At 42.2% G+C, this 22,078-nt stretch overlaps 1 protein-coding gene across 2 annotated transcripts; it reads right to left on the bottom strand.

The window, feature by feature from the left end:
- Positions 1–73: 73 nt before the first annotated feature.
- Positions 74–21,990, bottom strand: tbx4 (T-box transcription factor 4). 2 transcript variants are annotated; one of them, XM_048265552.1, is made up of 9 exons: positions 21,821–21,990; positions 17,351–17,496; positions 16,557–16,651; positions 9,567–9,686; positions 7,544–7,691; positions 4,382–4,534; positions 3,990–4,078; positions 3,631–3,866; positions 74–2,537 (listed from the first exon to the last, which is right to left on the bottom strand). In XM_048265552.1, exons 2-9 carry the CDS (start codon positions 17,492–17,494, stop codon positions 1,876–1,878), a joined length of 1,647 nt encoding a protein of 548 aa, XP_048121509.1. In that variant the 5' UTR covers positions 17,495–17,496; positions 21,821–21,990; the 3' UTR covers positions 74–1,875. The 2 variants fall into 2 exon arrangements, with proteins under 2 accessions (XP_048121509.1, XP_048121510.1); XM_048265553.1 differs by having other exon boundaries at positions 21,884–21,892.
- Positions 21,991–22,078: the final 88 nt, after the last annotated feature.

Here is a 22,078-nt window from a genome sequence, read left to right as displayed (position 1 = left end):
ACACATCCATAGAGAGCCAGAAAGTGAGAAAGAAAGAAAGAAATCTGTCCTAAGCAGATTTCCAAATGATAGATCAGCGATGTATGTGAAGTTCAGCCAACACCCAGCCCTGAGACTGAGCAGCCTTGCAAGGGTACTAATGAACCCTAATGATTTCCCCCTGTTCCCTACAGACTTTGTCCAGCATACCCTTTAAAGACAAAACCCCATCCAGGAGAACTGAGAACTGGGAGGCCAAAAATACAATTTATTCAACAAATGTGTGCAAAAAAACACTGAAATATTCAAAGAAAGTAATCCCATACACATTGGGTCAAAAGACTGCCATGTATTTCTTTTTCTTTCTTCTCCCCAAAATCCTTAATGTTTTCAAGGCTAGTGCAGACTTTACTTCATTTTGTCTGCTACACTCTCAGGACTCGCTTTGTGGCTTTCTGCTGGCTGGATCTGATCCAACTCAGTCGTTTGGATCAGGGATTTGAGCAGAGCTCTCTGTTTTGTTCTGTTCTGTTCTGCTCAGTTCTGTTCGGCTCTCCTTGAGGCTTAAGAGTGGCCCCTATGCCCCCATCTGGTTGAAAAGGGTTTCTCTGATGTCCCTCGCTCTGAAGCCCACAGCTCTGGACTGCGTCAGAGTGAGCCCAGGATGCAGATCAGATGGGTCCACTCCAGCTTCATCCAACTCCGAAAAGAGTGAGAGAGAGAAAGAGAGGAGACACCTACGGTCCACTTCGGACATTCCAGGAGAATGACTGTAGACTGTTTTTAGTTAGTGCCAACCTTTGCCAGAACAGACCCAGTTCAGTTTCTCCTTTAAGTTGTTCCTGCTTACAGTCTAAGCCACAAATAACTACAGTTTGCTTCCAGTCTTTCCACTGGGTTATTCTTACAAAAACTGCACAGGTGACTTTAGTAGCTGGATTCTTTCTAGGTCAAAGAAAAATCTAAACTTAAAGCACAGATTTTGCATAAATACACTGTTGGTGAGGCCTTGAAGTCAACATGAGTCCAGAGAAGCTGTGAAAATTAACTTGACACAAAACAGTCTCTGTAACCTTGAATCCCTATACATTGAGGGTTGCTTATATAATCTAAAACTATTATCTAATAATATTACAATTATTTATGAACTGCTGATGAATCTTTCATAATGATTATCTGCTTGTAAATAATTTTGTTATTTCTTTTAGTGCAACATAAGGTACTGCATAAGGAAAACTTCAAATCAAGTATCAAATTTTACAGTTGAGCCAGGACATCAAATCCTAGTCTCAACACTAGGACACCACTGTTACCTAAAATGGCACTTATGTTTGCACCTGCATAAACCAACCAGCTTATTTAGTCCACTCAAATCCTTCAATCAATATTTCACATACATAAAATATAAATTCACGTGTATATAATATAGGCCAGACAAATGGATATGTTTTAGACTGTAGACGTTTTCAATCACAGCATGTCAAGAGCATAATTTGTACATGTTGTGCTTGTGTTTTTTTTTTTTTTTTTTCTGAGTTGGCAAAAAGACCATGAACCTTACACTGTTTATTTTGAAGATATCATGCTTTGCACGATTTGCACAATGTCCTTATCCTCTTCATAAAATATTGTTAGTGTCATAAACCTGCTGAAATAAATATTTCATTCGCACAAACCACAGACCAAGCAAACACTGCATGGATTGGATGACTCCCACTCACTAACTATGGCTTCAGTGTGCAATTCAGCACCGGCGCTATGGCTGTCTAAGATCGTAATCTCAATTGCAAATGCTTCTAGGGGCAGCACCAAGGTAGGACACAGAGGTACACCCACACATCTGATAGGTAAGGCGACCATGTGCTGAATTGTCCCTCTGTGCGCACAGGTGCCTCTTTAGCTTTCAGTCCAGTGAGCTCCTACCCCAGTCAGTCCCATTTGATATTGATAGGCCGAGTCACGTGCGGAGGGGCTTTGGGCTGCGAAGCCAGAAAAATCCCTGTGGGTCCGGAGAGGTGAGTCCGGTTTCCGGTGGTGGTACAGGGAAGTGTGGCCCACCCGATCTCGAGAGCTCGTCCCAGGCGGGGAGGAGGAAGAAGATGAGGATGAGTAGGAAGGCCCCGGGGGCAGAGCACGCTGTGTACCAAAGACCAGGTCGGGGGGCGCGGGTTGCGGGCGCTGCATGGAGGGCGAATGGTGCGGCACCACTGGGGCCGTGCTGGTGAAGTGGGCCGCGAAGGGCTGGTAGGGCACGGCGTCCACCGTCTGCACGCTGTAGCGTGGGTACGGCTGCACCGATGCCCACATGTTGCAGTTTAGCGAAGGCGGTGGCAAGTCCTCCCCACCTGCCGATCCAGGCCCTGGGCCCGCCTCTCCCTCCACTCCCCCATACATACAGGCCTCTCTGGAGCTCAGCGCCTCCCCGCAGTAGGGATGTGACAGCAGGGGCGGCTCGTAGGACGAGGAGGGCCGGAAGTAGTGCTCCTCCGATACCCCCTGGGGTGTGGTCTCCAGATAAGGCCGCTTGCAACCCAGGTCCAGGTGCCTGCCGCTGTTATCTGAGAAATGGAAATCATGTTACCAAAAGAGAGCTAACTGAGCCAAAACAATCTGTGTTGGACAATACTAAATGTTCCACTTATGGACAGATTTCCTATGAGTTATGTGTTAAGCAATGGCTAACTGACTACTGGTAGTTGCCCAAGCTACACTTTGTCAGTCTTTGCAGTTGGCTTAAAACCAGCTTCCCACAAACTAACTAATGTATAGCATACTTATTTAGCTCTGTAACCCGGTAGCCACAAGCCAGTCGCACCAATACAAGGGTCTGTGGTGTCCAATTCAACGTAGGGTAAACCACAAAAAGTATTTCTAGAAGGTGGTAATCTCTTATTGTGTGCTATGGACAGTGTCCAGACCTGATTCTTCCAGCATTGTTCTGTGTTTCTTTTGTGATGTCAAAATATCTGTATTTAGAATATTACCACTGAGCTTGTATTTGGTATGGATATTATGGTATGTGCTTCAGGAAATATGGTCACAAACTAGACAATTAAGAAGAGAATGTCTTATTTGGACTTGCATAATAAAAACCTTTACAGGCAGATGCCCTGTGAAGTAAAAGCTATCTTTATGACCAAGAACATAAAACTCTTTGTCAAACAATCTGCATAATACATAACCATAATTTCTATTCATCAGAAGCTACAACGAAGCCTTTTGATGTGATTCTGAAAGCTGGTTATGATGTATTCAAATTCAAAATACTTGTTGCTCTGGAAAATAAAAACAATATTGAGATGCTCCTTTGAAATTTCATCAGGGGTAATTATTTTATTTTTTGTGGTTACAAGTCATCTTCATGTTCCTCTAGTCCAACATGTTCAGAATGTGTTTTTATGGTTTAAAGTGCAGTCTGTGAATAATATGAGAATAATTTATGTAACAACCACTAACTTTGATTTTCTGCTCCATATTCTATGCTTCATTTATGCTGCAAAAGTGCAGTAGCCCAATAAATGCAACAGTCCCTGTTTGAACTTAACAAGAGGGTTTTGCTGGTGCAGAAGCCTTAGTATATCTTCCAATTGGTTAACCAAAACTAAGACCCGAATATAAGAAACCTAAGGCCCTAGCTGGTTTGCTCTTTACCTCTGTGCTTGAAGCAGTGGTAGAGCAGACTGGGTTCCCGGCTGGAGGGGAAGTGGTTGCCAAGGGGCTCTTGGGCATCGGCACTGGACAGAGGGACACCGCCCTCATACTGGTAGTGGGACAGGACCTGTGGATGGCCTCCTAGCATCCCCGCACCCAGTTTCCCCGTGAGGTGACCGTGTGAGGATATGAGTCTCTGGCGCACCATGCTCTTGGAAATCACTGGGTAGTCCTTCCTGGCAAGGGAGAAAGGGGGCGATTGGAAGTGGGAGACGATTAAGGCCAAACATGAGCAGTTTGTTTATTTGGGCCTGGCCAAGACTCTGCTTGGTGGGAAGAACATGGTGTTGGCCACTTACCCCTGCAATCTGGACACACGCAGATCCCCCTCATCGCTGCCTCGAAAGCCCTTGGCGAACGGGTTGTTTTCGATCTTCAGCTGGGTAATCTGTCAAGAGAATCAAGCATGTGATGTCTGAACCGCTAAAGGGATTCAGTCCAGTAAATTGTACATATCACGCCCATATTTGGGTTTCCATAATTGAAAGCATGCAGCACATTCGGCATGTGTCGTAAGTAAGGCTTTGCATTTCGTGCAGTACTGGCACGCCATCTCTTGCGGTTTAAGATCAGTATGCCAGAACTCATTAAGACAGGAAGTTGGATTTTTTTTTTGTGCCACATATGAATCATAGTGACCATTTGCAACATTACCGATGGGGACCCATGGCCTAAAAATTGACCAGAATACCTTGTGGTTCTGGTAGGATGTCACAGAGATGAAGGAGGTCTCGTGGAAGACGTGAGTGCAGTACGCCGTGTTCTTGGAGCCGAAGGCGTTGTTTTCGTCCGCCTTGACGATGTGCAACCTGGGCTGGTACTTGTGCATGGAGTTGAGAATGATCTGTAGGCAAACAGGACCAGACGCATTCAGCCGGAGCCCAAAGACACCTTCTACACCTCACTGTGAAAGAGAGCCTGTGCTAACGTGTTTGTGCTCAGTCTTTTTTTAATCCATCACGTTGACCCCCAGATTCTGTTGCCAAATGGTGTCACTGCCTGGGTATGAATAGCCCCACAGTGTAAACCTAGTGGTCAGTTTTTCCACATATTACGGTGTAGGTATTTTACCATAACAAGTTATGACTCTAAAGCCTACAATTCTTGGCCAAATGTAGTAAATCTGTATGGCGTATTGAATCAATTTCTTGTTTGCTAAATGTCACAATCCATACTGTTCAAGTGTATAAAACACACTGCAGAATAGTCTCTATATCTGGATCTGGTAGACCTGTGTTTTGTACGTGGATAAGTCTTTAAACAGATGGAGAGTCCTTTTATTTTAAATGTAAAGAGTACATTGATTTAAATTAAATGACATATCTATAATACATGGAGTAGTTTATGTTTGGTGCACTACTAGGTCTTCAGGGTGCTCGGAGCTGCCTTGTGTTTGCAGCTCACTGGAGCGTTAGGCCAGGGTCATCCCCAGCACAGTTCTGTCAGGGGCAATGAACATCAGGCCCCCCTCCACTCTCCTCTACTCGATAGAGCCTCTCTCCGCCCCCTCTCCATCCACATGGAGCCGGCTCCTCGGCTGGAGAGTGCACTCTCCCCTAAGAGGAGTCAGGAGTGACAAGACACAGAGGGCACGGGCAGGTTAACACAGAGGGCAGGCCAGCCCAGCGCTACGTCAGGGGCAGACAGGAGCCAGGGCGGGGAGGTGGGGGTTTTGAGAGGGTCTGGGTCAGCTAGGCGGGCTGGACTGGAGACACACATGTGACCTTTTGTCTGCTTGTCTGGCATCTTTGAGGTAATATTTATGGGCCAGGTGATACCAAAGCAGACAGACTAATTGTATTGATCAGGAAGCTTCTGGACGACAAGGAGGTAACACAGACGCTGCCTTTGATCTGCTTTCGTTCTTTGGCACTCTTGATTCTTCAATTTTGCTCTGATCTGAGATCAGCACCAGCGGCTTCATTAAACAGCAAGGCACTACCCCCACTTGCACTAATTCACCCTTATCTGCCCGTCCTGCGTGTGGGACAGACCAGCCCTACTCAGCCCAGCACATTAAGCTCATAAAGGAGAAGTTGAGGGTGTGGAGTATCAGCGCTGTCATCAGGCCAACAGTAGCAAAGGAGGCTGAGATCAGAGATAATATTTTTACTGCTGACGATGTGCAGAGGGCCAGTCTGGATGCCTGGAATTAAAAGGGCTTGACGTCACCCTCTTCAAACTCCACGTGGTTTGAGGCATTTAGATCCAGTTTATTTTAGGCTTGTTTATTGAAAAAAAGTTGGCTAGAGTTTAAAATATTTATTTTTGTATGTGCAATTAAAACACAAAAATACCAATTAAAAAGTCATCACAAATATTATTCAAATGTTCCACACAAAAAAATGTGCCAAGTTGGTTTTTCATTAAAATGAACTTGAATGAAACTTTTGATTGGAAAATGCCAAACTGCCAAAACTACAGCCTCTGCATAAGACCTCTAAAAGTAAGACACTAGTGGAACTCTGACTGTACTGTTGGCTCTGGTCAGCATGCTGCGTGTTCACATGCATGTGCCTGTGCTTTAGCTTCCCCCACCAGTGGGCCCACTGTGCGGCTGGTGTTGGCTGTAAAGGCTTTGCCATGGTGTTCTTGGTGCCGTGGTGTGGAGCACCCGGCGGAGGCCCTGGCGCCCCTGCTGGTGTGGGCGTCAGCCTGGCTTAGCCGGCCCCGCTCCGGCCTCATTACTCGCCCTTATCACGTCGCAGGGGCTCGACTGATCCTGACAGGCAGACCCCGCGCTGATCCGACAGGTTATGAACCTAATGAGCTCCCCCTGACGGGATGACTTCAGACAAGCAATCCCAGAGTCCCTCTGGGCGGCACTGCCACGGTCGCACTCTTCACCTCTGTTAACCGAGTGCTCCCTCTCTTTCTCCCTCTGCTGTCTCTCCCTCTTCTTCCCAGCTTGCTGTTCCAGAGTGTCTTTAAAATACTTTGTAATTTCTTGGAAGGGACTATCTCAGTATATATATTCCATGTACCGGTATGTCTGTGGTTAAATAGACTGTATATTCCATTTCAATACACATCAAGTCAGATCAATACAATGTGCCTGTATTTGAAAACTACTAGTAAATATCTGTTAATCTGATATTAACATGATCTATAAAAAATATTTAAAAGAAAAAGCCTCATACTTGTTTTGTAGTAAAAAAGTGGCTGAAATGGATTTCAACTTGTTAGCACCCATTTTCACTTGCCATTCAAGTTATCCTCTTGACTGCCTCTTGAAATCCTGCTAAGGTTGAGTGCAGCCATTGTTTCTAACCACGCAAGGCACTATAACATACGGATATGGGCATTCCGTAAAGCTGTGGATTCATATTCCCAACGCCACACACACAGGGCAACATCCAGGGGGTCAAGGCTTGTGAACAGACATGCATGCCAGCAAACCACTTAGAAGTCATTAAGCGTTTAATCTCTCAATAAAAGTATTTTACAACAAAACCTTTTTGCCCATTATTCAAAAGTATTTTTGAACAAAGCCAGTTGGCTGTGCGACAGCACCTTGTGCTCTCTGCAACAACAAGACTTTGAAAATGGCAACTGATTTTTATTATCACAAAAGTTACATTTACATAGAAGATTATTGAACATTATTGCGAAATGTAGTTTTGTTTCTAAAGATAAATGATTCAAAATAAGCTAATAGGTTTGAACTCATTTCACCTGAGCGCCTCTGAGACTTGACTGGCAAACATGTCTGCCATTGGAAATCAAGTATGGGAATGTGAATATGCACACTCCCTCCCAAGCATGCACAGCAGAATAACGTCCAGAATGCATCTCAAACCACTCATCCGTCCACATTCACTGGAGCAGATGAATGGCTTGTGTAGTCACTCACGTGGCCAAAAGGGTCCAGGTGGTTGTTGGTAAGTTTCATCTTCTGGAAGGAAACCAGCTGTCGCATCCAGTGAGCGCCAGTGGCTGGGGAGTCCGGGTGTACGTACAGCCGTCCAGGCATGGCCGGCTCAGCTTTTCCTGCCACCATCCTGGACAGAGAGAGAAAGAGAGGAGGTGAGAGTCCTGGTGACTTAAGCACAGCGTAGCTCCAACAACAACCACTCAAGACACCATGGCTGCAGCTGTCGGATTCAGGGCCAGGGAATCAATGTCGACCACTGCCACGTCATGTCCGAACCAAGTACTACTCATGGTCACGCAACAACCATCAATTTCTCTGCTTGAGAGGGTGGTTTTTATACACATCATATGGATACTGATGGCATATACAGATTGTGTACATTTTTTCCCAGTCGCACTATAAGAATAGCTCCTTCTGTGGCGAAGGGGCTGTGGCTGCTTTGAACGTAACATCACGGCTAATTATGTGCCTCCAAGGTGTTGCTGAGAAACTCCAGGCCCCTTGCTGGCAATGGCAAAAATTCCACGCCATCCCACAGATCTTGGGGGAGAAAAAATGGCCATAAAATACCAGTCTACTATAAGAAATGAAGGGATTATTTTCATTTAACTGAGGATTTTGTTGGCATCACATTTTTGTTTTGTTTTGTAGTCTGCACTGGAAAAAGTATGCCTCTTCAGGTTTTTTTTTTTTTTTTTTTCACTGACTGCCCGCGCAGCATCGGCGCACACAGTGCCCGTCTCGTGTGATGTAGCTTGCGGTGAACGGTCACGGAGAGGACAACGCGGATCACCCAGCTGTTGTAAGCCCATTGGTTTTGACAGGCCGCTTGCCAGTATCCGTGAATAATTAACTGTGTGCTAATGACAATCCACAGCTAGCATAGCAAAGGGTTGTTTTGTGGCTGTCGTGGGAGGAGAGAAGCTGGGCTAATAAACACGAAGAGAAAAGCTTCATTGATTAGACAAGCTTGGGCTGAAAGACAGTTTTCCCAACTCTGGCACTCAGAAAATGATATATTCATCTTTTTCCCAGTACTTTACAGTGATTTATTCCACTTTTCACTTTGAGTTATCTATACTGTTTTTTTTTTTTCATTCTTAGTTGTCTGGATTTGACAGCAACCAGTCCCTAATGTTGAATAACAAAGAGCAAATTAGTGGAGACTTATGCCTATGCTCCTACCACTGACAGTGAATAGCTGTGGGAATGGGAATGGCTGTGCGTGAGAATGAATAAACTTACACGACATCACATTACAATGCACAGGGTAAAAACACTGCACAAACATAATGAAGTCACAGTCTCTCTCTCTCTATCGCTCTCTCTCACTCTGTGTGTGAGAGAGAGACAGCCATAGCCAATTGTGAGGCCATGTGCCTACAGGGACGGGCCAGCATCACCACAGATGGAGCCAGCCTAGCATTAGCCGTGCCGCCAGTCCCCAGCCAGCTCAAGCAAAAACTAGCTGTGAGCGATAAACGTCCTTCTCGACTGCACTGCTGAGACTTAGTCATCCCAAACATAGATCATCACTTTCATATGTTACTGTTAATGTGATGGAGCGGCCTAGGACTTACAACCCTCACATGCATGTTGTACAGTGCACAGGGTAAAATCATTACTTTTCTTACAGGTATGTGTTGGTATGCTTATGTACATCATACATACCTTAAACAACAAGTAGAAATGTGGACAAATACAAGCCATTACAAACAGCAATGCATGCTTAAGTTGCATGATTCCACGCAACTCTTTTTTTATGACTGTTCCCCCACACCTCTCATTCCACAAATTCCACACACACATCACTCACATGCTCACCACAGCCAGAAACTTATAGAGAGGTAGGGCTCTGTCACATAAATGGAGCCTCAATCTAGAGTTTGAGGCTCTACTCCAACCCATCACACCTACAAGATGATGGCAGGTGTTTCCCTAAAATGAGTAATGTTGCCACTTGGTGTTTATAAAAAAAAAAAATGAAATGTCCCATACATACCATTTGTTATCGCAGAATTTGTAGCGGTGGTCATCTGCGGGAACAATGTCAGCAAGGAGGATGTACTTTGTTTTTGGGTTCATGCCAGTGACCTTCACCTTGTAGCTGGGGAACATCCTCCTAAGGGACATAAAGTAGCGTTAATACTGTACGACCATATGTCAAGAACTTGGAGCTGTCTCCATATAAGAGTCAATGTGATTTCTTCTAACCGAACCTTTTAGTGTGCACATTTCTTTCTTTATGATAAACCAATTTAACTTCCAATGACATCAGTAAATTCTTTATCTTTGTTGTTTACATGTTCTTGACATATATCGAACGCTTCTTTTTTTTTACAACTTAACAAGTGCATTAAAACTAGTGTCCATAATGTGTCATCCTCATCCTCCATCCAACTAAGTAATGAAGATCAGACTTCTAGGTTGAGGTGTCCAGTCAACAGCTTGGACAATGCCATTAAGACAGGATAAGACCTTCTTTAAAGGTCTTACTAGAGGTTTTAGCAGGTCTCAAGTGTACAGACATTGCAGGAAGTGTTTTCTGCAAGCAGATGAGCCTGCGATTAGCGGTGAGATAGCAGCTCAACCTGTCCTCGTACACAGATAAGTCTCTTGAAGACAGCACAGGTCACATCATGGAATCTCCAGGTCCGAATTCCCCAAGGACATGAGTTATTCCAGAGGACTACTGGCACAGGGTTCTACTGTACTCCTAAACATCACTGTAGATGAGATCCTGCTTTGTAAGACCGAAACAAAAATTATACTTCAACCGAACGATAAATATATAAATGAAAAGCAGGCTGTATCCAATGTCTTCTCAAGCAACCCCATGTACAGCATGGAGTACTGCTTCTTGCCTGGTACTAATTTGCTTGTAGGCAGGCATATATTTTTAGGGATAGACTCGGCTCTGTAAAATGTGGGAATGCCGATTTTTGCTCCTCTGCAAGAAAGCCTAGGATGACAGACATAGTATGCTAATATAGCAGACACGCTCGTAAAATACATCAATGGGGCTACCTTCGGTAACCTCTTCCCGAAAGCGGCTCTACTCTTCTTTTTTCGTCCCATCTGCGTCAAAGTAAGTTGCAAAGCGAACCTGCCCTAATAAACTGTAAGTGCTTTTTAATGGCAGAAAGAATGCATAACGATTTATACAGCCAACTCATCATAGTCTCCTGGGGCATTCCATTACAGCACACTGCTTTATCTGCTGGTGCCTTTGCCAATGGGCTGTATTTACAGAATATAGCTGTAGACAAAGGATATACAAGGTTGATGATCAACCATGACTGTATTTGAAAGTGCCCATCTTCAAAGGGATTTTGTTAGGAAATAGGCATGCGAAGGGCACCCGAGGTAAGTTACACCTAATGCTGTGAGAGATTGGGGATTGCCAAAGGGGAAGGTAATCTCTATGTCTGTCCAACGTCTGAAATCCAATCATGGTGCGACGATGCTCACACAGACACACTATAATCTGCAGAGAGCACAGGAAACAGGCCTCGCCGCTCAGCCTGACGCTAGCACACTGTTAGCGTGACAACAGCTACCTCCTCAGATCTTACATGACAGCGGTCGGGATACAGTATCCACAGCTGCATTCTCCATTTGTTGCATTCGGAAAAGCCAGATTGTTAAAATAAAGTATGTATGTTAAATCCCTGGATTTGGACGGTGGTCAGCTGGAGAAAAGGACTGGAAACTCAACATCTAATATCATACATACAACCCCAAATCAGAAAAAGTTGGGATGTTGTGTAAAATGCAAATAAAAACACAATTTGATATTATACAAGCCTTGTAAACCCATATTTAGCAGCAAAAAGGACATGAACATATTAAATGTTGAAAATGAAAATTATGACTATTTCATGGAAAATATATGATCATTTTGAATTTCATTCCAGCAACATGTTTCAAAAAATGTTGGGACTGGGAATGTTTACCACTGTGCTGCTTCACCTCTTCATTTAACAAAATTCTATATAGGATTTCAGTTGCTCAACAGTATGAGGTATTCTTAATCATGTTTTTCATTCCATGATGCACCTAATTTGACAGGTCTGACTGCAGACAGGCCATTTTAGCACCTGGACTCTTCCTCTATGGAGAAATACTTAAATATGTGCAGAATTCATTTTGGCATTGTTTTTCTGAAATATTCAAGGTCTTCCCTGGGAAAAAAAGCATTGCCTGGATGGCAGTATGTTGCTCAAAACCTGTATACATCATTAAGAATTCAAGATGCCCATGCTGTAAGCACTAATGTATAACATTCAAAATGTTAGTTCAAAATGCAGCAGCTAGATTATTAAGTGGCTCTAAGAAACATGAGCATATAACTCCTGTGTTGGCTAAGCTGCACTGGTTACCTGCACAGAGTTCATTTTAAAATTTTACTTTTTGTCTTCAAAGCCCTCAGTGGTTTGCCACCTAGTTATATAAGTGACCTACTAATTCCGTACAGCGCTCCGAGATCACTTTAGGTCTTCATCTCAGAATCTTCTCTGTATCCCCAAAACACGCCTTAAAACCAAGGGTGATAGAGCCTTCTCTGTTGTTGCCCCCCAACTCTGGAATAGTCTACCTGTACATATTAAGTCCTCTCCAACCATTGACTGCTTTAAGTCTAACTTAAAGACTTTCATTTTCTTCAAGCTTTTAATCTACCTTAATACCCCACACACACACACACTCTTTATTCTTTATTTTATTTTTAAATAATTTGTTTACTATTTTAATTATTTATTTATTCTGCCCCATGTTATATGATTATTGTTGTTGTACCATTGTCATTGTTTTATGTTTATTTGTAAGCACTTTGGTTCAACTCAGTTGTTTTTAAATGTGCTATAGAATAAAGTTGACTTGACTTAATGTACCTCCACACCGTCATAGAGGTTGGGTTTCGAACTGAGCACTAAAACTAGTTGGATACTTGGATAGGCCCTCTCCTCTTTAGCCCAGATAAGTCCATGATTTCCAAAAAGAATTGCAAATGTTGGTTGGTCTAACCACAGGACCTTTTTCCTCATTCCCTCAGTCCATTTTAAACAAGCTCAGGCCCAGATGAAGACGATGGTATTTCTGTATCATGTCTAAATACAATTTTACTTGTTGCTTGGTAAAGTTTACACTGGCATTTCTGAATTGAGTATCATACTATACTTATAGACAATGGTTATCAGAGGTTTTCCTGGGCCCATACAATGATTTTCTTTACAGAAATAGGTCTGGTTTTAATGCAGTGCCATCAATATGTACTGTAGATGATCCACTCCCCAAATACTTCACAATTTCATGTGAAGAAGCATTAAAATGACACTGTTTCATCATTTGTCCACACAGGTTTACAGAGTGATGAATACCCCTACATCTTTACTTCTAAGAGACTGCCTCTCTGGGATGCTTTTTTTTCATACCCCTTTTTATTAGTTGTGAAACATTCCTCATTTTGTTTTCATTGCACAACTTTTCCAGCATTTTGTTACCCCCATCCTAACTTATTTTTAAACGTGTTGGTATCAAATTCAAAATGAACATAAATTTTCCATGAAATAGTCAAATATGTCATTTTAAATATTTGATATGTTGTCTGTGTCCTTTTGGCAACTAAATATGAGTTTACGAAATGTGCAGATTATTACATTCTGTTTTTATTTGAATTTTACACAATGTCCCAACTTTTTCTGATTTGGGGTTGTACTTCTGCAGAAAAAAGTTGTATCATACACATTTATTTACTTTTCAAAAAAGATTATTTCAGAATGATATGGGTAACTTGCTCAAGTATGTATCAATCTGATGATGAATCTTCCCGTTTAAAATGGAACAATGTCTACATGATGAATGCTGGAGCTGCATTACTGTCACATTCTAAGCTCATTAAATGAATGCCAAGCTGGTGCGTTGAAATACAAAACACTTGAGCTATTATATCACTGTTGGATACGACCAAAATGTCCCACATGCTCTTCAGAATTCTTATTTAACATTCTCGCTTTAGTGGAGGCCCAAACAGACTTTGAGACACTAACTCTTTTTAAAAGAGTTTTTGTCCCCTCTGCCATTGCTGCACTCATCAAATTGATGTAGAGACCCAGTATCACCTGTGTCTCTTATGTTCAGTATGTTTATCCAACTATACACTGTGCATTATTAATCTCTATTTTATACACAACATTACTCTACCTGCACTTGGTATTTAATGCTTCTGGTTGGATGTCAACTGCATTTCATTGGCTCTGTACCTGTACTCTGCTAAATGACAATAAAGTTGCATCTAATCTAATGTTACGGGCTGTGTTGTGACTATCTGTATATTATATACATCATGTGAAGTGTATGTTCTTGTGCACATCGGGAACGTGTTGTATGTGATGTGATGTTGTGCCTACCTCATCTTTTTGCAATGGAGCATGTCCTACTATGTGGAAATCCTTTTCCCTTGGGACAATAAAGACCTATCTATCTACCCCTTGGGACAATAAAGACCTATCTATCTACCCCTTGGGACAATAAAGACCTATCTATCTACCCCTTGGGACAATAAAGACCTATCTATCTACCCCTTGGGACAATAAAGATCTATCTATCTACCGCAGAGCTTTGTTGAAATAAATACAAAATAATGACGATGACAACTACACAGAGGAAGAGGCATGAAACTATTCTCTTACAGCACGAAGGAATGCCTATTTTCCATGCGAAGTCCGCCACTGCACTTAGTGCTATCCCTACTAGATCACATGGCATGTCTAATAGGGTCTCTTAGTGGCTCCGCCATCCTGACGCTTCCACTCGTAGGTAGCTCGCTCAGGAAGCAGCGGCAGCCTGGAAGACTTTTCTTCCCTGCACAGTCAAGCCACTTCTATTTGGTTTACAATAAAGACCTATAGAGAGATACCATTTTTCAGATTGAAATATCATATTTAGAAAGTATGTGGCTGTGCTGCTATCTTGTTTTATTATTTATTTTTTACTCTCTTTACTCAAGGACTTTTTTTTAGCATAAATAAATGAATCCACGGGTGGTGGTGTGTGTCAGTTTTTGTTCACATCAGCAAACAGAGGGGATAGACTGGAGAATGAGAAATAGGAACGTCATCTCACTGTTGGTGTACACACACACACACACACACACAGCACCAGCTGTTTCTCTTAGTTCTCCCCCATCGCCCCTGTGATTCATCCTGTCCGAGCGGAGCGGAGCCCCCCCAGCCCAGCGCCGGGCAGATCAAACGGCCGCAGCCGGATGATGGAGCTCCAGGAGCCTGGGAGACACCGCCAATGCCAGGCGCCATGCTGCACTCGTCACGAACGCCACTGCTGAGGCCAGGCCTCACCGCCCGCCCGTCTGCCTGCCCCGGCCACGGAGAAAAAGAAGAAGCACCAGGATCAGAGGACCAGAGAGGAGGCAGCGGCCAACGGAGGGAGTCCCCACAGCCTCCCATATATACCGTAAACAAGGCAGTCAGCCTCCATCATAACACACATTCATACACACACACACACACACAGTCCACTCCACTCACCCCCACCACCACACACCCTCCCCCAGCACCCTCCATTCCAACGTGCCACCCTAGAGGTACGGCGTGCACTCTCTCTGAACCTCTGACTGACACATTTCTATTCTACACAGCGTGACCCATTTTTCCCTTCTACAGTCAGCCTGCGCCGAAAAACACAGAACCTTACATGGTAACTCACCGCCCAAGGACATGTTCTATCAACTTGCTTTTCCATATTATTCTTACGTTTTTTTTTTTCTACACGTGATTTTACAAACCAGACATTGGTTTTTACAAACAAGCTTGCATATATAAAAACAAATTTACAAGGAAATATTATCAATTACCAATTTTGTTTTTATTCTCATAAAAAAATAAATCTCTATTTTATTATTTACTGTTCCAGTTACTGTTGATCGTGCATGTTTTCTGCTCTGGTAAATCCTTAAACTCCAAAAACAGTCCCACTTCTGTTTGCCGCTGGGAAGAGAATAACAAGCGGCCGCCAATAAGGCCCACGTTATATACACGGTGTAGACATGGTGCAGTCAGCATGGAAACCTGACTCCATGGAGCTGAGCTCTGACGAATACATCATCTTCCATTTTCATAGGAGCGGCCATGATGGCAACCCGCTGAGTTTTTGACAAATTGATAGCTGGATGGACCGCATATTAATATCCATACTTATGTCATGCAAAATACTTTGGAAAGAGATCTTTTTTTAAGGGGGGAGGGTGGCGTTCCACAGTTCAGATTGACATGAGCAACTTAAAAAACGGAAACATGGCACAGCGGTCTGAAACATGGCTAACGTATGCCGAGGAAGTGGCCTGTTCTACTGCTTAGAAGCAGCTAAGCGCGATCTCCCCTTTTCCCTGTGCAGCTGTGCAGCAGAGCGCTTTCCTTTGGCGCTTCAAAGGCACGAGAGATGCCTCGACGCACTTTATCAGTCGACAGGGAGACGAACCCATCTCTCACGGCGCTGCGGCGTTAGAAGAAAAATGGCAGTGACCTTTTTACATTGTGCGCAGGGAGGGAGAGCTTAGAGAACGGGTGAGCCCAGGCTGGCAGAATGGACTGACTCATCTTCTGTTTAATGTCCAGGGGTCCCGGTCCTAATCTGCGGGCCGCATTAAATCTCACACACCGGGCAGCCGTTTGTGTTTCCAATTAAATATTCATCGCGGCAGGAATTCAAACCCCACTCGTCAGTGTGCAGGAGGACAGACTACCTCAGGCATATTACCAACAATGTAGCAATAAGTCTAAAGCAGATATTATAATTGCTGTCAGTGCTACCGCTGATGGGCTTGCTGAGAGAAACTACTCGTGGTGATGGATATATTCGACACAAATGGCCATGGCTGGAGATTCTGTGCTACTGCTTGCGATGGTGTGAGTTTCACATGAGGCGCTGCCGGAAAGCACACGATCTGCCACACAAGACACACTTTGGCTTGACTCACCTCCCAGCTTTAGTTATGATCATCTCGGTTCCTGCCTCGTGGAACCGTTTCCACAGTTCTCTTTCATGGAGGACCACCTTGATGTTCTCTATGCTCTGGTAGCACAGTGACAGAAAAACAAAAAGTTGTGAATTTTTGAACAGCATAGTAGGTTTTGGTCATCTGTTTCAGCCATTTATTTTCAGTACTTTTCCCTGGCTAAGACAGAAGCAGATGACAGACATAGATGAATTGCATTTGTTATTTCATCATATCATCCAGACTGGAAACTAAACTACAACAATTCTAAGAGGGAACTCAAAGTTTTGTTGAGCAATGGGGTTGGTTCTGACAATATGTCAATAGCAGTTTACTTAAAGCTGGTGCTTACAAATACATTTTATAAATGTGCTCATAACGCTTTATAACATGTTAATAACATATTATGTTTGACGTATGTCTTCATAACTGTCACAACTGAATATTCATAATAGGTCAAAAATAAATGTTATAACATAAAAGTATAATGCTTTAAATATAAGGTAAAACAAGGCATTAAGACATTTGTTTTGCAAAATCGTAACATTACTTGTTTATAACATGTTTGTAAAGCTTACAAGGATACTGTGCTTACAAGGATACCCAAACATTTTATTTATTAAATCTTAAATCTATGTAGGACAAAGCAACATAATACAATACTATTTTACATACTGTTTCATCTATGAATTACACTGCTATAGTGCAAGGTAACATTTTCATAATGTATTATTTAAGGCTTCTAGCAGCCTTGGGACACACGCTGTGTTTGTTACCTGATCAGGCTCACTGTTGCTGGGGATGCTGGGAGTTGTAGGCAGACCCATGTGTGAGGAGTCAGTGGTGAGCTCCGGAAGCCCACTTGGCTGAGCTGCATTCACAGCCTCATCCGTCACAGCTGAGGCCTTCTCCTGGAGCATCTCTGCAAACATTACAGCAGAGGAAGTAGATTGGGAACCAAATAGAATGTTCAAGCATTGTTTTTGTTCATTGTTGAAAGGGTCTATAGGAGCATTACATAAAGACATTACACACAGGAGCATTACATAGAGACATTACACACAGGAGCATTACATAGAGACATTACCTACAGGAGCATTACATAGAGACATTACACACAGGAGCATTACATAGAGACATTACACACAGGAGCATTACATAGAGACATTACCTACAGGAGCATTAGAGACATTACACACAGGAGCATTACATAGAGACATTACACACAAACATTACAAGCTCACACACATCTACCTACGTCAAATCTGAGCAGATCTGACAATCAAAATATGCAAATGAAGAATTTAATTGTTAAAAAAAACAGCACAGACTATTGTACTGATTCACTGCCATAGTGGTCTACTGTTAACTCTTGTACGTCTTCTAAATCATGTTGCAAGGGATTGAATTATTTCAATAATCTTATCAGCAAATCTATTTAAGCACTTAAAATCTGTTATTTCATAATGTCTATAGCTGTTCACCCAATGTGTTGAAAAGAAGGAACATTATCATCTATTTAAAAAAATCTATATACAACAGCAGAATTATGTTTGTATATTATGAGAGCAGTCCCCAACCAAAGGCACAAGGAATTTAACATAGTCTCCAGAGTATGACTGACACATACAGGTGCTCTGAAATATTACTTGGGAAAAAAGTTAATAATAACAAATCACATCATTCTATTAATTGTAAGTACAAGGATAGCAAATAGGGTCAGATTAGCATCATGCTATTCATTTCAAAATAACACTCCTGAAAACACATAGTATGAGTATCTCTCAAAGATAACTTTGGGGGAAAGCTCTCTAAAGAGAATTTTGTTCTGGTTCGTATCAGGAGAGCATTTCAGAAAATTACGAATGACTATGGTTGAGTATGATTATTAAAAGTCAAACAATTATTTGATACTTATTTAATATCATGCATAAGATATAATAAATAAGAATATGTGAACTGATCTTTGTGAATGTCTCCTACTTCACATATGCTATACAATGCTGAAAGCTTTGCAAAATATTAATTCATACAAGTGGCATGAATTCAAATCAATACTCTAGTACTTCCAAGAAATCACAGCACAAGTATTTCCAAAAAATATGCTAAAACATGCCTGTCGTTATCCTTTATCATGCTGTGTATTTGTTGTTTTAAAAATACAACATTTTGGACATAGCATAATGTGATCCTTTTTTAAATAAAATCTCAGTGTCCTTAGCCTTTTTTCTTTCGGTGTTACATACTAGCTTTTATAAATTGTTTACAAATACCAGAGACTTTCCCTAACAATAGCATTAGAGGGATGTTACCAAACAGGAAAGACTTTGGCCTATGAGGATGTCATGATAAATGTGTGTATTTGCATGTTTTCTCGATTAAAAGATGTCCCATGTGGTGCACATATGTTGGAAGCGAAATACGGCTGATATGACAGAGGGGACTATTGAATTGAGATTTATATTTAAATTCCTCTAGGTGTGGAGGACTGAGGCAACCACTCTCTGCACATAAAATCCATAAATATACAAATAATGAGTTGCCGACAAGCACATTTAATGTGACCTATAATATTGTTTACAACCCTGCATAGTACAAAATTTCGCCAAGTTTTTGCTATACAGACAAAACCGAGGCTAAATCTTTACCACTGCCAAATTGCGTCTTCTTTTTTTATATAGGCTGTTTTTAAAAAGTCTTGGAAGTTTATATCAGTTGCCTGTCTTGATGGTGATGGTTATGCAGAAGTGAGGGCCACTTTAGGTTTTATAATTGTTACCCTTTCTCATATTTCTCAGACAGATAAGAATTATTACATGAGGTAAACATTTTTTGAAGTAAAGCTCATGGATCGTAAACATACCATGACCTCCAAATTCAAGGGATTCCCATCCATTTGTTTGAACGAATTGTTTCATTAAATATTTAGACTACCAACATTACTGCACCCCGGTTTTATGTAACAAGGCTAAACAGTGGGGCTTCCATTAAGCGAGGTCACCACTGAAGCCCCTCTCTCACGGTTCTCCTTGCCTCTCTCGTTCTAGCCCTCTCCCTCTCCCTTCCCTTCTCTCTCTCTCTCTCTCTCTCTCTCTCTGTCTCACTCTCTCTCTCTTTCTCATCGCATGAAAAAGGTGTGGGAGGCCAAGGCCAGAGAGACCTCGGTCTGCATGTTGTGCTGCCTCAGACACCCACAAAACAACACTGTGGTGGACTCCCACGTACAACTAGAGCTGACTGTATTTTCCAGCATGTGCCCAGTTTTGTCCTAATCTCGTGGCGCGTAAACAACGTGAGTGCACACTCTTGAGATAAAAGGCGACGCGCTTCATTCCATGTAAACTCACGCAGACATTTGCAAAAGTCTAATAAAGATAAGAGCTGACAGCTACAGTGAGGCTGTTGCAGATCAGCCATGGGCTTCTCCAGTCGAAAATGTGCCTTTCACTTACTCTGTTTAACTAAGCACAGTGAGCGAGTGCTGTGTTTATATCTATGTCACTCTGGACATATAATCCGCTAAACTATGCATGGCAGACACTAGTCTTTGCACACTGCTCTTGGGGTGGGGGGGGACTATAGTCTATGCCTATGTCCTCAGATGCCAAAAGATGACCATACATTGAGACAGTGAGTTCTCGAAGATGATTAAATAATGATTTGGGTAAAGATAACAGTGGGCATGGCTCTGAAACTCAACATGGAAGACACACAGCCTATAGTGTGTTTACTTTCAGGAAGCTGGAGCACATGGCTGGCTAGTAATTGACAGGGACAATGGATACATTTCAGTCCTCTCCTCTCTTCTCCCATTTGGGCTTTCGCTGGCTAAAATGTGCAGGTATGATGCATGTTATTGAGACAGCTATCATAAATTTCACCCTGATCGGCCATTTTGTGTGGCGTCTGGTTATGCATGTGATGCTCTTGCAGAAACGGAGGCCCCGGATGTCCAACCAGACTGAATGTCAGGCTTCACCTCTGAAGTGAGTAAAGGAAACTTTGCTATTAGGTCTTCGCTGCGGCCATTACTGTGTGCCTTTAGAACTGCACAAGGCCATCCGCTCTCTCTAAGCTAGTCTAAATCCCCTACTCTACGATGACTTTCAGGAATAATGTATTACATTAAGACACAAACACTGGACTAGCCATGTTTCATTTCCTTTACAAAACAGCAACAAATGAATCCCTAAATGGTGCTTTCCCTGGTTCATTAATCCGCATTACATGCTAGTCTTGTACACATCAAAATACTTTTAGGGAATTGTAGTCTAGTATTATACCCCTTACACCCGATTATGTCTTAAAAAGCTACCTGCGTCTCTTGCTATTCAGTCTCTAAGAACAGATGGTATGTTTTGAATCGGTGGAATGGGCCTGCATTATTAATTAGGCCTATTTTAGAAATGCTTAGTTTTTGGAATATGACTATTTCATTAATGAACTCTATGTGCATTTGCCAGAGACCTGTCTTACATCTTTAGATTAGAAAAAAACAGTATGGCTCTTCATATTATTTCATAATCAACGAATATTGCTACTACTTCATATTGCAACCTCAATAAGGCTATGAAGTTCGAAAAAACAAGCTCAACTTTCAAAATTGTATAACATTAGTAGACTATTTTTTAGGTTATTTACCATAGAATGATTCTATATTTCTTTGGTTCTTCAAATAGCTAAAAATGCAACATAATGTTTTAAATAAAGGTGAAATAGACATAAAAAATATACATGAAAATAAATAACATTGCCAGATTGAATCCATTGAACTATGTTTGAATTGAATATACATTTGGCATTTAATAAGGCTAAACAGCGTGTTGTGTTTATGCATAGAAAATAAATGACAGTTTTAAACAACATAATTCAGACAGCAACGAAAAAAATACAGAGGTTCTAACCAACTGCATTAGCTCATTGACCGTGACCTTTCAAAGTGGTTTGTTGAAAGCACGCTGGACGTATACACAGAAACTCTATATCGATACATCACTTTTAGCAACCTAAAGAATATTCTACGTCAAACACTAGTTGTTAACAGGATGGCTGATGTTAAAGTGAATATAGCTCTGACCTAGGCTTCTACTAATACGTTAATTAAATTGAGAGTGATAAGATAAACTTTCCCCTTAATCGCATTAACACACAGCTTGTTATCTTACGCACCGAATACGCGTGACCTCGTTTAGACCTAAAAAGCAGTCCAATTCCATTCAAGGCGAAGAGTATATTTTTAAAGTTACCTCATGAAATATTATGTGCGGAAATCCTCCATATCTTTCCCAACGACAATATTCTATCCTTACCCAGGTTAGGGCAGGAAGTTACGTTCCAGTGCGTCGTACGTCGCTAGGGCGCTGTTGGTTTGCTCTGCATCTTCTGATGATAGATTTGTTTATCTGTGCACTATAACGGTACTTCGGCGATCTCCGGTTACGCATGAACTCCTTTACGCATGAACTGTCGTGTTAACTCTGGCGTAGATCTGATGACGAGGGAGA

This window comes from Alosa alosa, chromosome 15 (assembly GCF_017589495.1).
Source record: "Alosa alosa isolate M-15738 ecotype Scorff River chromosome 15, AALO_Geno_1.1, whole genome shotgun sequence".
NCBI lineage: Eukaryota > Metazoa > Chordata > Actinopteri > Clupeiformes > Clupeidae > Alosa > Alosa alosa.
This window is presented reverse-complemented; position numbering and strand designations above follow the sequence as displayed.

Coding starts and splice junctions, on each gene's coding strand:
- tbx4 (XM_048265552.1), bottom strand. CDS start 17,494: ATGCTCCAGGAGAAGGCCTCAGCTGTGACGGATGAGGCTGTGAATGCA. Junction 4,535..7,543: donor ACCTGGACCCTTTTGGCCAC/GTGAGTGACTAC, acceptor GTTTGCCTACAG/ATCATTCTCAACTCCATGCA. Junction 3,867..3,989: donor CGTGTGTCCAGATTGCAGGG/GTAAGTGGCCAA, acceptor CTCCCTTGCCAG/GAAGGACTACCCAGTGATTT.